This window comes from Homarus americanus, unplaced genomic scaffold, assembly GCF_018991925.1.
Source record: "Homarus americanus isolate GMGI-L3 unplaced genomic scaffold, GMGI_Hamer_2.0 scaffold41027, whole genome shotgun sequence".
Classification (NCBI taxonomy): domain Eukaryota; kingdom Metazoa; phylum Arthropoda; class Malacostraca; order Decapoda; family Nephropidae; genus Homarus; species Homarus americanus.
The window spans coordinates 9,778,689-9,796,101 of record NW_024745073.1 but is presented as its reverse complement, the minus strand read 5'-3'; the positions used below and the strand labels follow the sequence as shown (position 1 = coordinate 9,796,101).

The following is a 17,413-nucleotide window of genomic DNA, read 5'->3' as shown; positions in this document are numbered from 1 at the left end:
CTGCCCAGGACTCGACCAACCAACCACCAAAAAACGAAGTGAAATTCGTGACAATTGTTCTTTCCATACGATTTCTACTTGTACGATGTTATATAAGGCACACAGTAAATACAGTTACTCTAATATTTAAACACTGTTCACAAATATACATCCACAAGTTCAGGCTGTACTTGAAGTAAGTGTAAGCTGAAGCCAGAGCCACTGAAGACATCGGGAGAACTGCGCAGACCCAATGCGCAGACAAGTGTTGTTTACATGTGACGTCATGAACACAACGTAAACAGGTGCAGTACGTGAAGAAAAACTCTTTAAACCGTAGCAAAGTTCATGACAATCAATACATTCCTCTGTGCCACCAACGATTACATTACAGAGAAGACGTTTAGTGAAGGTTTTCGCTAGGGGAGAGTGATCAAGTTGGAGTAGCTGATACAGTGTACAGTGATGAATCATTACTGTACCGTCTTAGAGATACATAATTACAGTATACAGTGATGAATCATTACTGTACCGTCTTAGAGATACATAATTACAGTATACAGTGATGAATCATTACTGTACCGTCTTAGAGATACAGGACTTGATGTGAACGGGACCATTGTGTCAACTCGTGCCTACTGTAGAGTGTATGCACGAGGTCAGAAACTGATTTAAGTGTTAGAGAAACGTTCTAGTGCTCGAATATTACCAAGAATTATCCAACGAAACTTTAAGAGGGTATGTATATTACGGCGGTGTGAAATAAAACGGTGCAGCTTATTTTATAGAGCTAATTTAAAGGTATTTGGAATCATGTGTTTAGTTTTTATATGAACTGAAGAGCAGAGCAGGTCGCTGTATACAAATGGTAGTTGAGATTATAATATAATTTATAAAATCTAAAACGTCTCAGAATTACCTAACCTAACGGTCCGACTAATTACCCAAATGTAGCCGCAATGAAGTCAAATAATGGTCCTACATGAATAAATCGGACTGCCAACCACTTCTCGACTAGTATTTGGTGTCACAAAGTTACAAAAAATTGGAAAACTTAATTTAAACTGAGTTAATAGATCGCATGCTTGTACCGAGGGAGCGAGTAATTACCCAAATGCACCCAAATGTAGTCGCAATGAAGTCAAATGATGGTCATATAAGAATAAATCAGGCTGTGAATCACTTCTCGATTAGTATTTGGTGCCATAAAGTCACAAAAAATTGGTAAACTTAATTTAATCTGAGTTAGGTTAGGTTAGGTTAGGTTAGGTACATGTACTCGATCCATTAACTCAGATTAAATTAAGTTTACCAATTTTTTGTGACTGACACCAAATACTAGTCGAGAAGTGATTGGCAGTCCGATTTATTCTTGTATGACCATCATTTGACTTCATTGCGACTACATTTGGGTGCATTTGTCGGACCGCTTGAGAATGCTAGTTCTTGAACAGTGTCTCCTGCTAACTAGAAACTTTGGGTAAATTTAAGAAAGTTTGGTATATGTACAGTATATGTCTATAGTCCACCTTAGCTTTTATGATTTATTTTATTTTTTAGTAGATAATTGTGTGTTTTATCTATTAAAGACCTTCATTTCTTGTGCAAATTCTTGAAAAATGAAAAATTCCAGTATTATTGCATTTTCACACCACACATTCCTACCACTAATCTATTATCATATTCTAATAAAACGTCTAATTATAAGATAATTTTCATCTATTACATTACCGTCGCAAATCTATAATAACGGAGATAGTGTATCCAAAATTTTCTCTATTTTCTTTCATTAATCTTCCGCAATTATCGCCTACCTCACCTCCCACACTGCGTGTCTCCATAAATCATCACGCGCATGCGTTCCCGGACACATCACGCGGCCAATCAAAAGCTGGGGTTTTTTTTTTGCAACCAATTAAAATCGATTTTTATTTTGGGTCTCATATTTCCAAATTCATATTCATTTTCGACCATGGAAGTCTGTGATGGGTGTCACTTCAATTATATGGAGCTGATTGAGAGTTTTGGGGAAAAAAACAAGAAACTACACAGTATAGCATTTTTTTCGATCACATGGTGTTCTCCCGACCTCAGTAAAGTGTCATAAGTGCAAGACTGAACGTAAATATCGTAAAAACCAACATATGTGGTGTTGTCCTAACTCGTCCCTTATCCCAAAGACAAAGAAGAGACGGCAATAAGGTAAGAAATAGGCGATTCCATCATATGGCGAGAGTTAGTTAGGTTAGGTTTGTTTTTTGGTGTATTTTTTATTCGCTTAGCCATTATTTTTTTTTTTTGAAAACGTCCCACGAAAAAATTTTTGAAAAAAACAAAAAAAAAACAGGCCAATTTCCGACGGAAATGAAGGTCATATTCGGTCTAAACACACAAATACACTAGAACAATATATTATTTACTTTCTAACAGAGTGTGGTGCACTTATGCAAATTTACCAAAATTCCTAACCTAATCTAACCTTTACCCCCTAATTTTAATATATCTAATCTTCTTTTCGGTATTTTTTACATTAGGACATAGCGCACCCGAATGTTATAAACTACTGAAACATTTAGATCTCCCTCTTCTGGGCATTTTGAACTCAATATATACCAGGCAGAAATGGATAATAGCGACAATTTAATTTAATTGATTTTACGTAGTTTAGGTCTTCTCTGTGAGGAGATGTTATCGCCGCATCATGCATACCCAATATTGACTGACATCATCCAGTCATTACCAATGATGTAGCGATATCATCACACAAATTTTTTCGACCAATCACATCAGATTTTTTTCAAAGGAAGCAGCCTGGGTACAGATTTTAATTTCATTGACCAGTCTCACAATGGCTGTGGTGGAGGTTGGTTGTCATTTGTGTTCCTACGATTATTTTAAGATTATTGTTGATTTTTATGGGAAGGACGATCATTCTATCCAATTCTTACGTATCCCTGGTCCTTCCACTTTTAACTAAGGTATTTTACTTACGGACATGGTGCGCCCCAAATTTTTAAACTACTGAAACATTTAGGTTAGTTTAAGCTAGGCCTACCAGGGTTGGTTAGGTTTTGTGAGGTTTAAAACACCAAAATACACTCGTGTCCGGAAGTAAAAATTTACCTTCTTTTCTTTGAAGCTGTTCAAAAAAAGGAAAACTAAGCTAGTATAACATAAAACAATAACTAAACTACCAACCCTAACGGGGTGTGCCCATTTCGTCACCAATGCAGTACAGGACAATTTTTTTTTAAACAACTAATTGCAGAACCTACTAGAGGTGACATTATATCAGACCTAGTATTAACAAATAAATAAAATATTATCAGAGATATCACAATAAGGGGAGAACTAGTGAACAGTGATCACAGAGAAATCAGGTTCACCCTAAATTGGGAAACGAAAAACAATGACAATATGGTCAGAGTCCCAAACTTTCGATTGGCGGATTATCGGGGGTTAAGAAGGTACCAAGGTGAGGTCACCTAAGAACAGTCAGGTCAGACTCCAGCAGGAACGGGTGAGGTCACAGGTGACAACAATTGATGATGACTATAATATATTCACTCGTATACTATGTAAAGCACAAGAACAAAATATACCATACAGAAAAATTAGGTCAAATAAGAATGAGCCAAGGTGGATGACCAGAAAACTTAAACATGACATAGGAATAAAGAAAGGAATTTATAAGAAATTAAAGGGAGGGGAGGAGCAGCTCAGAAATAGGTATAATGAACTATCTAGGAATGTTAAGAAAAATGTAAGGAAGGCAAAGAGGGACTACGAGAGAATCCAAAGTGAGTCCCAAGGGATTTTTCTAGGTATACAGTGAACCCTCACTTTACGCGGTTAATTCAACCCACGGCAGCCCGCGTAAAGTGAACAACGTAACATATGGGATTAATTGAAATAGAGACCGGTCCGACCCCCAAACTCCACTTTTTCAGACACAATACCTACGTTGTAGTAAAAATAACTTCTTAATTTTATGATGGTATGCACACACAATAATTAAGAGAAATATCAATAATATTAGGTTTTTTAACACTTACATTAGTAGAAAAGATGGCTGGGCACACGGGGATGGGGGGGTTGGTTCCGAGGCAGAGGGCAGATTATTGGCCCTCACCTGTATCACTTGTATCAATTGTATCACTATCCACCACAGAGGCTTGCAGGGCCTCTTTGTCAAACCCCTCAAAGTCCAAATAAGTCCATATCCTCACAATCATTATCACTATCACTGACTTGGGCCGACTGTGGTGGGTGAAGAACTCGGTAATGTTTTGATGACTGGGCGACCTTGTGCGCACCCTGCTCGCGCCGCTCTCCGCGTAAAAGGGTACACACACCGCGGAAAGTGAGCATTCCGGTTTCGGCAGGGGACCGCGTAAAGCGAGGGTTGACTTATAGGACAAAGGTCAAGGACAAAGTGGGGCCTTTAAAGTCAGAGAGAGAGAGAGAGAGAGAGGAAGTGATCGATGACAGTGAGAAAATAAGCAAAGCATTAAACAGCTACTTATCAGTTTTCACAGAAGAAATTCACAAGGAAATTCCAGAGGTGGAACTGATATTAAGGGGAAATGAAGAAAAGAAATTAAAGAATATCACTATCAGAAAAGAGGATGTTCTTAAGAAGATAAAGAAATTAAAGAAGACAAAATCCCCAGGGCCTGATGAAATTTTCCCTCGAGTTTTGAAAGAGTGTAAGGAACAGATTAGCGGACCCCTCGTATATTTATTTACAAAATCATTAGACACGGGAGTTGTGCCAAACTTGTGGAAACAGGCAAATGTAGTACCCATATTCAAAAAGGGAGACAGAGCATCAGCTCCAAATTACTGGCCGATTAGTTTGACGTCAGTAGTGAGGAAATTTCTTGAATCAATTATAGCAAATAGCATCTGATCGCATTTAGAGAAAAGCAAATTAATCTACGACTCTCAACATGGGTTTACAAAGGGAAAATCTTGTCTAACAAATCTGCTGACGTTTTTTAGGAAAGTCTTCAAGGTAGTAGATAATGACGAAAATTACGATGTTATTTACTTAGACTTTAGCAAAGCGTTTGACAGAGTACCGCATCAGAGGCTTCTGAGAAAAGTTAAGGCTCATGGTATCAAGGGGAAAGTTCTAAATTGGATAAAATCATGGCTCACCGAAAGAACACAGAGGGTCAGTGTAGATGGTGTTAAATCCGAGTGGGGCTGTGTAACCAGTGGGGTTCCCCAGGGATCAATACTGGGCCCTTTCTTGTTCATAATCTACATAACGATCTAGATACTGGGATCAGCAGTGACATAAGCAAGTTTGCGGATGACACCAAAATAGGGCGGCAGATTAATTCAGGGCAGGATGCAAATGCACTACAGGAGGATTTAAACTGCAGGAGTGGTCAGAAAAATGTCAAATGAAATTCAACACCAGCAACTGCAGTGTACTTAATATTGGAAGAACATATACTGTCAATGTACAGTATACAGCCTTAACAACATCAACCTAGAGAAGTCGACTTGTGAAAGAGACTTAGGGGTACTTGTAAGCCCGGACCTATGGTCTAGAAAACAGTGCGTTAATGTTCGAAATAAGGCAAACAGAGTATTAGGTTTTATATCTAGAAGTGTAAGCAATAAGAGTACAGAGGTCTTATTGCAACTATATCTTGCGCTAGTCAGGCCACACCTCGACTATGCAGTTCAGTTCTGGTGCCCTTATTATAGAATGAATATCAATTCACTGGAGCCGGTGCAGCGAAGAATGATGAAAATGATTCCAGGACTTAGAAACCTTCCATATCAAGATAGGTTAAAGAAACTAAACTTGCATTCCCTAGAAAGATGAAGAGTGCAGGGAGATATGATAGAAGTATTTAAGTGGGTGAAAGGAATCAATAACGGAGATATAGATAAAGTTCTTATAATATCCGAGCAGGAAAGGATTCTTAGCAACGGATTCAAGTTGGATAAGTTTAGGTTTAGGAGGGAGATAGGAAGGAACTGGTTCACAAATAGGGTGGTGGACGAGTGGAACAAGCTTAGCAACTTTGTAGTAAGTGCTGGAACTCTGGAAAGTTTCAAAAGGAGGCTGGATAGATTCATGGGTGATAGAGAGTGGTAGTAACTCTCGACAGGAGCTGCCATGCACAGGCCAACCGGCCTATTGCAGACTCATTTTCTTATGTTCTTATGTTTCGTCACCACATTTTTTACCCATTTCATCATTTTTTTTTTACCCATTTTGTCACCACATTCATTCCCATCACCATTTCAAGGGCTTTAGACCTTCATTATGTATTCACTGAAGCAGTGAAGACTTAATGGCTGGTTTACTATCTTTGTGTTCATACACTGGATCATGCAAGCATCTCACCAAGACAATTTATTAAAGACGAAAATAAAAAATTATAAACGTTTTTACTCATGGAAGCATCTCACTAAAACAATTAAAGACTAAAATGAAACAAAAATAAAAACATTAAGTTAACATTTATGAAGAGGGTATAACCATCTGCTATTTAACTATGATTTTAATGGGATTCTGGTCAAGTTGGCTGTGGGCATTACACTATTATAGAAATGTTGAATGCTTTATCACTACAATAGTAGCTTCTTTCATCATCATCTGATACTTCTGAAATGTTCCACTTCATGAACAAACATAATGTACGTTAGATTATGTCAGACCAACATTTTTTACGAGTTATATAAACCTGAGTTGAATTTAATTGAAACAGTTTATTTAGCCAGAAAAACACAGATACAGAGTGGATAATAATAACAATATTAACATGGCTGAGCCAGTTGACAACCTGAGCTCTCTTTGAGGCACCTGATATATACTATACATATATCTCAAGGAATTATTATGTAACATTTAGTTTCATCTGGAATAGTACAATAGCATGGTGGTAATAAGTACATCTCATAATGTTACCACGGTTATCACTTCAATATTTATTTATTTTATTATTTATTATTTTTCTTAAACTGATTTAGAATTTTATCTGATTTTATCTTCCTTCTGATTTTATCTTCCTTGTATCCTTAATTTTGCATGTATAGTACAGTACTGTATTCATTATACAGTACAGTACTGTATAAATTATACTGTACAGTTTTACTGTACAGTACAGGTTGGACCTCGCTAATCCGGGAAGCTTGGGACCAGACCGGTTCCGCATTAGTGAAAATTCCGAACCATCAAAGCCGAGGTAAAAAAAATGCAAAATAATGCCTAAAAAGAACTATTACTGTCTAATTTCTTCACTATAGACATCTTTTCTTTAATATTTAATGCCACATGCTTATGTTTCACCACATTACAACCACTTCCACTGCTTGTTGGTCTCTTAGGAGGCATATTTAGGGGTAAATTATAAGTATTTAAAGGTAAAATAGTGGCAACAGCCACTAGAAGAGAGCTATGACAGATGCAATTTAACGACAGCCAGATTCAAACACCGACCCGAACCATTGAAGCTACAGGGACTATCGGGCTCCGGATTAATGGGGTCCAACTTGTATTTCTATTTGATCGAATTTTTTTCTAATATAGTTTGAAATTATCAATAAAATAATATGTATAATTATCTTTGGCTAGAAGTACAGTACTGTACAGTACTTAGTTTTATTTTACATCCCAATCAAACAACCAGTGGTTATTCTGCCAGATACTGATCAAATAACCCCTGCCTAATTTTTAATAATCATGAAAGTTTAAGATGATCTTTCAGTTAGTTTAAACAATGGGTTTTTTTTTCCAGGTTTTTAGAAATGACTCAAGTTAGCAATTTTGTCTTCGTGTAAGAACGATGGTAGTGTTTGGACCCTAGCAAGAAATATATATTGTCCAGAGCAACACAATGGCTACTGGCAAACAGGGTCTGTTTGTGGTAGTGTGGGAGTGGGAGAACAAACAGGTGAGTCACGTCCCCATAGTTACTACTTGTTTGTTATGCATTATGGCTAGCCCAGTTGAGAATGTGAACAAAATATGGAAAGTTGTTACACTTTTTTTTAGTCTTTCCTTGTAGAGAGTAATGATTTTATTTCATGCTTGTGCATGTTGAATATCATATCAAACGTATAAAGAGTAATTTTCATTAAACTAAGTAAATTTGCCACATCAAGATCACAAGCAAGATTGATATTGAGAACAGTACAAGTAATTTTCATCTTTAACTACTGTTACTGTCTTTATGACAACTACCTTTAGAGGAAAAAATCTTATGTTTGAACTTTGTGCTGTTCAAGCATTCATTGGTAGTACACATCTGCAATGTATATTTGAGCTCTTATATACTCTATTAAAGAATATTTGAGCTCTGTTATATTGCCATAACCAGTCGAAGAAGGTACTCCTTTCCTCCTAGCTTTGTTATTGCCCACTTTGTTACTTTTCCTGGTACCCTGTCAAAGGCCTTCTCCAAATCTACATGTGTGAAATAAAATTTTCTCACCTTTGCTACATATTTCTCTTTCAGTTGCCTGGCCATAAATATTGCCTCTAGTCCACCTACCTAGCATAAACCCAAACTGCATTTCATTTATGTCTACTCTCTTCCTTATCAATTTTTCAATCACTCTACAGCTTTTTTAAACTGATTTAGCAGCTTCAGGCCCCTGTAGTTCCTGAGTTACCCTTGTAAGTATTCATAATCACACACTTCCTCCAGTCATCTGGAATGGTACATTCCACTATGATTGCATTAGTTAATTTGGTCACCGTTGACATGCCTACATTGCCTGATGTTCTCATACATAATGAATTTACATAAAATGAGGACCCCAGGTCCAAGTGATGTTAGAGCAGAACCATCACTATTGTCGAAGATGTAAAGTGAGCCATGTATACTAACAAAGAAGCTTCAGGTATGAAATAACCAAAAACATTTTGATCAGATCTACATTAAACAGGGACTGTAGTGTTTGCTTTGTGGGAAATGGTTACATGTCTTTCCAAACCCAAGTTGAATAAATGAGAACAGTTCCCTATCACAGTGGCTCTCAACCGTCTGGATCTTACATCTTGTTAAGTATTTTGTCAAAATACTATGGCTGCAACCATAGAAGTGCATTTTTACATTTATATGTATTTACATGTATCGTACAGTTATCCCCCTATTTACAATGGAGTTACGTTCCTGAAAACCAAGCGCTGGTCAAAATATCATAAATCGGGATCGTTGTAACATTGCATTCAATGGGATATGTTCCCGGCCAGTTCGACACCCACAGGTATCACCGAAAATAACATTCTTACAATAATGTTATACATAAAACACAAACAACAATCACCATATCATTAAGAACAAGTTTGGGTCATCATCACATGTCCCCTTCAAGGCTTTACCTCCAGAGAGACAGTTTTCCTGGGTGCCTTGACCTTCCCATACATTTTCAAAGTAACACTGCTCACTTTACAGTCACAAAAAAAAAACATAGCAAAAAATCACTTAACAATCACCAAAAACAGATTACAATGTGAACGTTAGTGATGTCCTCTCACTGTAAATTAAAAAAACACCAATGATAAGTAACAACACCAATACCAATTGATAATCGTTCACCTATATGATCACGGGTATCTGCAATCACCATAGAGCAAAGCTTGGGACTGTAGTGTACCGGGTGGCTGCGTGGCGGCACGCAGGTAAACTGCAGCTGACAAGTGCACCAAGAGATGCATTCTTTATTCCGCGGGTCACCGATTTTGGCCAGACAATAATCATCATCCGGCAAAATATCGTAGATAGGGAGGTTGTAAATTAGGGGATACCTGTACTATTAATGAAAAATTTTAAAAACTTAAGAATAAATTTTGTTGGGAAAATGTTTTATTGTACAGTCGAGAGGCAAAACCAATTTTTTTTTTTTTAATTCTTATGATATTTAATATTTTTTAACTTTTATGTTCCACCAGTCTACCTTTATGTCCCACTGGTGAGAAACACTATTATTGGGTGTGCTTGTGGATGTTAGACTAACCCTTCAGTGAACCAGCATCCTACCATTGGGGTTGGAGGGATTCACTAGCTGCTGCAGGACATTTACTCCTGTTTGGTCAGAAAGTTATATGAATTAAAACCCAGAAAAGCTGGTGTCATAATAATTATAGAGAGGAATTAATTTTGTCTACCCAAGTTATATACCAACTACAGTATCATTATTGTCCAAACTGTAATACTGTACTATAAGAAGCTAATATTATAAGGTAACCCATTGAATAATTGCCAAAATATTTTTCAGCGACGATGGCGCCCTTACTCCCCAGAAGTCACACAGCAACTGGAACGTTCTCACACCAAGAACCTGCGCTCAGTCTTTCTTGGAGACTCTGATCCGGCTCTCAAGAATTATTGTGTTCATTTGCCGGAAATGGAACAAAAGTGCACAGCTTCGGGTGATTGTTACTTGAATATGTTTACTGTATTTGTATTGCTTGTAAACGGCTATCAGGTAATGTACTAGTCCAATGTGGACAATATAGTGTGTGTGTTAAAGATTTTTTTTTTTTTTTTTTTTTTTTTTTTTTTTTTTTTTTTTTTTTTTTTTTTTTTTTTTTTTTTTTTTTTTCATAATTATAGATTGTTGTGGGGTGTAGTGGCCAAAAATTGTCACTGGTTTGATCCTGGGGCACCCCCACCTACCCAGCTGTTAATGGGTCCCAAACTTTACAGCTGGGGAAGTGAACATGGTTGAGTGTAGTGCTAGCCAAGTTTTTAGAATACTGTACAGTGTATTGTAGCAATACTATCCCAAATGGCCCTTCAAGGTCTAAGAGACCCACTTTTGATAGACCGGTAGTTATACGAGGTGACTGATAACTGTACTCATGGTTAGTACACTCTGTGGATCTTGACCGTGAAGACCTTAAAGGTGTTACATTTTGTATTGCATGTATTGTTGGGAAAGTAATAAGTGGGATGATGACAAGGTCAGATCAATGCTTAGTGTGTGCCAAACTTAAAATGGAAGTGAGTTGAATTTACATGGCAAAAGAAGTAGGGACAACAGATTTAAGGTTAAAGTAAAGGAGATAAAATACCCAAGAGTGCATTCAGGAATAATAGAAAGAAAATGCAGGTACAGTAAACACCCCAAGTACCATGTACTGTATTTGAGTAACCATGAATCTTGAACAAATGATTTAACATTTTTGACAAAAATATATTGTGTATCTTGTGGGGGGTTTTTTTGTGGAGGGACGTGGCTGGGACACCAGATTCACACCAACAAGTCTTGGCCATAACCACCACTAACAACAGCTAATGCAATAAACAGTGTTACCATCTCTGAAACTGAATTCCAACTAGTTAATAACTCCTATGAGGAATAAGATAAAATAATATATACCAATAAATGTGAGGAATAAATAAAAATAATACCAATCAATAAAAAGATACTGTATTGCCATTTGGCTGCTGGATGACAAAATTTGTCAATCATTTCACTACACACAAGAGACAGCTCAGAACAGAGGAGATCCTTCCTAACTCTGAACGCACAAAGCAAGTTTATTCACTTTTATGTTTTTGACATTATGGTTTTTTTTTTTTTTTGCATATTCTGTATATAAATGTGGTGTGCATGTAAAAAAAAAATACGTTTACAGCCCCTCCCTGATTTAAGACCTTCTCGACTTACGACCACCTGGACATACGACTGCCTCAGTCATACCAAAATTTTGTCAAATTACGTATTTTCAAGTCCCAACGTCGGTGATTGCGCTGTGTACTGAAAAAATTTTTTTTTTTTTGTAATTCACTTTAAAATGGCTGGCAAGCTTAAAAGTGAGAGTTTTGTGATGCTGAGAAGAGAGACACCCATTTTAGATTTTTTATGTATTATTTAAGCATTTTCGACTTACGGCCTGGATTTGGTTCCCTAACCTTGTCATAAGTTGGGGAGGAGCTGTATCTACCCAAAATTATGAGTTGAAAAATAATCATAACATAGCTGACAGCTGGTAGGGGGATGATGGCTATGGTGTTACTACAAGACTAATATAAAACAAGCAAAAAAGTAAGGAATATTAACACCGATGTAAAGTAATGGCCTACATGGTATGTCAAAAGAATGAAGCAAATTCACAGCTCCCAGTACCTCCTTTCCCACCATTCATAAACTATACCACCTACCTTTCTTACGTTATTTAAAAACTGTGCTACTGCAAACAACATTTGTATACAATCTAGATGGAAAAAATTTAGTTAAAACCATTAAGGAAAAGCGAAATAACCGTATCACCTCACAGCTTACCGGTAGAAAGATGTAGCTTCAGTGACGAGTCGGCAACAATGCCACAAATGAAAAGAAAATTACAGATAACCCCCAAAATATAACCCTAGAAGCGAAATTTCACTTTAATGATGGTTATAAATTAACACCATCTCGCTATATATGATCAAAACAACTTGCTTTAATGATTTCCACCAAATAGCCATCAATATCCATTGGTCAGATTTTATCCCTAGTGCAAACTATGGGTTGTTTATACTCAAATTAATTGTTATCTTGCAAGGATTCCACCAATGCAAGTTATATTTTTCTATGTCAAGTCGTTGAGATTTTATAATGAAACCATATTAACCCTATGCACCATACCTTCACTCGTCAGCTTACCCACGCACCCCCACACAGCCAACCCATGTACTACAGCCCTCCCCTTGGTATTTTGTTGATCATAAACCCACCTTTGCATCCTACATTGTACTTGTCATCAGTGTTTGGTTTTATTCCTTATATATTGAGGACAGCTCTAACTGTGAAGTGATATTTCTGTATTTTTGTGACAAAGGTGCATTGACTTTGTTAATTTGAAAATATGAGCAGTATCAGCTGCTATCATTGTTTTTGTTATCATTGTTAACTCAGTTTGCACAACAAGTGCTTTTGCTCTTTTTGCGACTGTCAAGTGAGCAGTGTAAATTTGAAAATGTCTGGGAAGAGCCAAGGCATCCAAGACAACTATGTGTCTGAGGTGAAGCTTGACATTGTTAAGCAGCATGAGACTTGCCAGAGGCTGTGTGGGAGTCAGAGTGATATCTCCACTCCACCTATAAGAGGCCCCTTAACCTCGAAGGGGACATGTGATGATGACCAGACTAATCCAATATGATGTGGCGAGTGTTTACTTGTTTTGTACCGATAGTATTAGAAGAATTTTTTGTCGGCGATACATGTGTGTTTGGGGACTGGTTGAGAATGTATCTCATTGAACCCGATGTTATAATGCTCCCTATCTACGATATTTCACCTAGCGATGGGTTTTTCAGGAACGGAACCCCATTGTATCTTCAGGGGGGTTACCTGTGTCTGTAAATCATCATTTGTATTAGGTATTTGTAGATTTAAAGCTGTAGTCAATTTAAGGGTATAGTAGGCAAGCCCAAGACTGAAGGAGCTTACCGTGAGCATGTACAGCTATCGTTCACAGTAAATGACCTTCAGAAATGCACTAATTTTAACCCCTCAAAACACTATGTGCATATAGATTGACCCCATATTTTTGCCAAAAAATTTGATCTTAAAAACTCAAACTGTACTTGAGTATATAAGGTATACTGTACACATCCACATCAGCACACACTGCACAAGGCCATTCATGTCACCTACACACACGTCAGGACTCGAGAACCTTAAAAATCTTTATAGCTCTGAAAGTTTCTAGAACCTTAATACACCTGTTAACAGTTTAAATAAAAAACAACTGAATGTTGTGAAAATATATCATAAGTTTGATTATTTTACTTGAACTTATTTATTATGAACTTAAATTAGCCAAACTGTGTAAATGTAATATGCTAGCTGTTATTTGGAACAGTTGTGCCTCCCTGCTGATATGAACGTCCAAATAACAGATTCCCTGTGAGTAACATTATCACTGTGGCTCTTTAGTCTGGTACTTGAGGTTTTTACTGTATATAAGAATGGCATAAACAAGAAAGGGAGGATAGAATTACAGTATATAGGAGATTTGTTAGAAATAAATGAAGGGGAGGTGTATGATGCAACATGGAAATAAAAGAGGCACTGGGAAAGTAAGTAGTATTGACAAAGGCCTTGTAGAAAACAAAAATTGCAACTAGAGGTGTAGGAGAGGAGGCAGCAAGAGTAGCTACAAAGTAGATGAAGTGTTAAAGATGATGGAAGATTTTGTAGTCAATTGATTTGTAGTACAAGATGTGTATAATACATCCGAGATGCATAAAGTGACACACTGATGTAATTCATTACCCGAGCATTATGTTCAGATATTATTGTGTCATTTTTTAAACGTGATGGAAACCACTGTACTACAAGGATGGCGATATTCTCGTACTGTACATGAAGTTTACTATGATGACCCCCACTATGAGAAACCTTCCTCACCGACATCAACCAAAACTAAACATACAGGAAGAAATGCTATGCTTTACAATGTCTTAATCTTAGCAGTAAATATACTTTCATATTTTTTACTATAGGAAATTTTGTATATAGTTCTAATATAGAAATATTGTAGTAATAAACATTATTTCTTAACCCAGGGGAGACGGTGAGGGTGCGGCGCAATTTTTACCCCCAGAGTTCTCCAGCTGGCCAAGGAGCTGTGTGGCAGTGGGCAGGAGATGCCTGTGGTGACTGGCACGTGTATGACATGTGTGTACAGTGCATCATTGAGGAGTCATGGGCGACTGTAAGTTGTCTAATATTATGATATTCATACACGTTGTACAATAAAAAATAACCAAACTTGTAACTCAATGTAGAAAATCAATAAATGTATATTTAAATGAATTCTCACCACAGGTAACACTCACTACATCACTACATGTAACACTCCTATTCTCTCCATGGTTTATAAAATGATTTCAACAGTGTGGATGAATCCAGTTGACCTCCAGGATAAAAATTAAGTGAGGAGGATGGTCTCCTAGTCTCCTTGGTGAAAATCTACTCTAGATAGGATATCTAGGGTCAACCATCTCTTAATTTATATCTTGTTGTCAGTGTGGGGAAACTTAGGTTCAAGAGGCAGGTAGACAAAGGAGTAAACCACTGAGTACCTATACCTCACACTGGAGACAATTCAGTTTACAGTCAGCCATTATTACAGTAACCATACAACCTGCCCTATGTGTCACACCATCCCTGCACTAGGCAGACCCTGATTTGGGTTACTGTCTAAAAAGGGTTTACAGTAGGCTGTGCAGATTAGCCTTGCCTGGAGTAGGGGCCAGACAGGTGATTTTTCTTGTCCATGTTTCCAGCACTTGCCCAGTGGACAAGCTAATATTTTGAGAGGAAAATCTTGTACCTAGACAGGAATGTCAGGTGCCGCATGACCCCACTTCACTGTACATGTTTGACCAGAGAGGTACATCAAGAGGCTGCTTGTCAGTAGTGTAACAGGATTAGTGACCTATGTCAGATGCATGTAATTTTTGTCACGTTAAGCAGCCAGAGGCTATAGGTGTGAGGTGACAGAAATTATGACTTCACATGACAAGTGTTACTGACACTGATCTGTGAATTGATACACATGATAAGTTTTATGTTTTAAGACGACTAACTTTTCCCATAAAAAGATTTGGGCTAGCAAATTTCCTCCAGAAGTTTGTCAGAGCAAGTAAGAGATATCCGTTCAAGTTAATTAAAAAAATCACTTGCCTGGGAAAAAGTCAATATTCCACACGATCTGCACAACTTGGTCTACGGGGACATTACTTTAAGGAAAGTTATCAATTCTGTGAAGCCCTTGGAGAGTACCCCAGCTGTGTATGTAATTCCAAATACTTTATTTTAATTTGGAAATACAGACTCTGGATTCTCCACATTTTGGTCTTTACCTTAAAAGAAAGGACCTCCTGCCTTGTGATAATGATAGGAGTCATGTATCACTCTTAATTGACATTATATTTGGCTTTAGAACCCCTTTATATGAAGTCGGGGATAACACGAAAACTAATGTAAAATCCCAATCCAGATCTTCCTCAATCGGGGTGTAAATTAACTCAAGGAAACCAAAAATCAGATCTAAGACTAGATGACATTAAGTGATCTTGAGGATCCTTGTAAAAGAATGACATGCCATATACGAGGTGCAATCCAAAAGTTCCCGGACCGGCTTCATAAAATCTTTATTTTTCAAGATATAACAGTGAAACTTTAGTCACCCTCAAAATATTCTCCAGAGGCCTCAATGCAGCACTGAATCCCCTCCTCCTCCTACTTCTGGAAGCAGATCTGGAAGTCCTTCTGCGATTTTTCCTGGATCTCCATTCTGTCCATGAATTGCTTCCCCTTGAGGTTCAACTTGAACTTAAGAAACAGCCAGAACTCACAGGGGGCCTGATCTGGAGAGTACGGAGGGTGGGGGGCCACTGGGATGCTGTACTTCACCAGAAAATCATTCACAGAGAGGAGAGTGCTCACACAGAACACAGGTGCATTGTCTTGGTGAAGCAGCCAATTGCCGGTCGTCAGTCATTTCCATACGAGAAGTCCAACCGCTCGGCAACCTCGTGGATGGTCATTTCTGGGCATTTTCATCATTTCTCTCGGTGAAATGCCGCCCAGAACAATGCTCATTTTCAAAAGAGGTGCACCCCTCTTAGAAGCTGTTGTGCCACCCGAAAACCTGAGCCCTGGACATTGCTCCATCTTTGTAGGCTTCCTTGATTATTTCGTGGGTGTCTGTACCATTTTTTCCGAGTCTGAAGCAAATTCTGATGGCACAGCATTGCTCGATACTTCCCTCCATGTTGAGGGTAGAGTGACGACTGACTCTACTTAGCAGATGGGCCGGTATACACACTCACACAGAGCTGCACTACGGCCAATTGGCACCATAGATTCCCGCCAAATCGACACAGTAAACAACTTATACCCAAGGCGAGTAACTGCTGATGATTCAAATTCGATATCTGCAAAGGGAAAGGTTTTATGAAGCCAGTCCAGGAACTATTGGATCACACCTTGTATATACTGTATAACACAGTGCTGTATATGTTTAATTGCTTCTGAAGACAAATCATTTGCAAAGGCTTCCAGTGGCATCCTTGTTTCTGCTAAGGGATAAGGCGATAGATGTATTTTGTGTAACAAATAATTTCCAGATTTATCAGCCTCTTTAAGATATGTAATTTATGGTGAACCTGTGCCATAAAACAAATATAAATTCAAATTTTATATCTTTATGTATTTTTTCAGGGAGCCCAAACTGTGGATATGAGCTGTACTTTCCCATTGTGTCCCTATGTCATCAACTTCTGTAACCTTACTCAGGTAACTTTGTTGTTATGAAGCCATAGGTTCATTGAGAAACAATTGAAATACTTCTTGAGTGAAATTGAAGCTCGAGGCTAACATAGTTCTTAGTCAGAGTAATAAACTTGGCAAAGGAATTTCAGGCAATTCTTCAGGAGGTTTGAAGGCATAATTAGAC

General features: G+C 37.7%; 1 protein-coding gene across 8 annotated transcripts in view; it reads left to right on the top strand.

The window, feature by feature from the left end:
- The first annotated feature begins 213 nt into the window (after positions 1 to 213).
- Positions 214 to 17,413, top strand: part of LOC121878410 (probable E3 ubiquitin-protein ligase DTX2) — a 30,544-nt gene continuing 13,344 nt past the window's right edge. For 4 of the 8 annotated variants that reach the window (XM_042384633.1, XM_042384635.1, XM_042384634.1 and 1 more), the window contains exons 1-5: positions 268 to 717; positions 7,746 to 7,901; positions 10,231 to 10,384; positions 14,514 to 14,662; positions 17,179 to 17,253. In XM_042384633.1, the coding sequence (XP_042240567.1) occupies positions 7,845 to 7,901; positions 10,231 to 10,384; positions 14,514 to 14,662; positions 17,179 to 17,253 (435 nt within the window). In that variant the 5' untranslated portion in view covers positions 268 to 717; positions 7,746 to 7,844. Of the gene's footprint in view, positions 718 to 7,745; positions 7,902 to 10,230; positions 10,385 to 14,513; positions 14,663 to 17,178; positions 17,254 to 17,413 lie in introns of all 8 variants that reach the window. The other 4 variants (XM_042384629.1, XM_042384632.1, XM_042384631.1 and 1 more) reach the window with 4 other exon arrangements.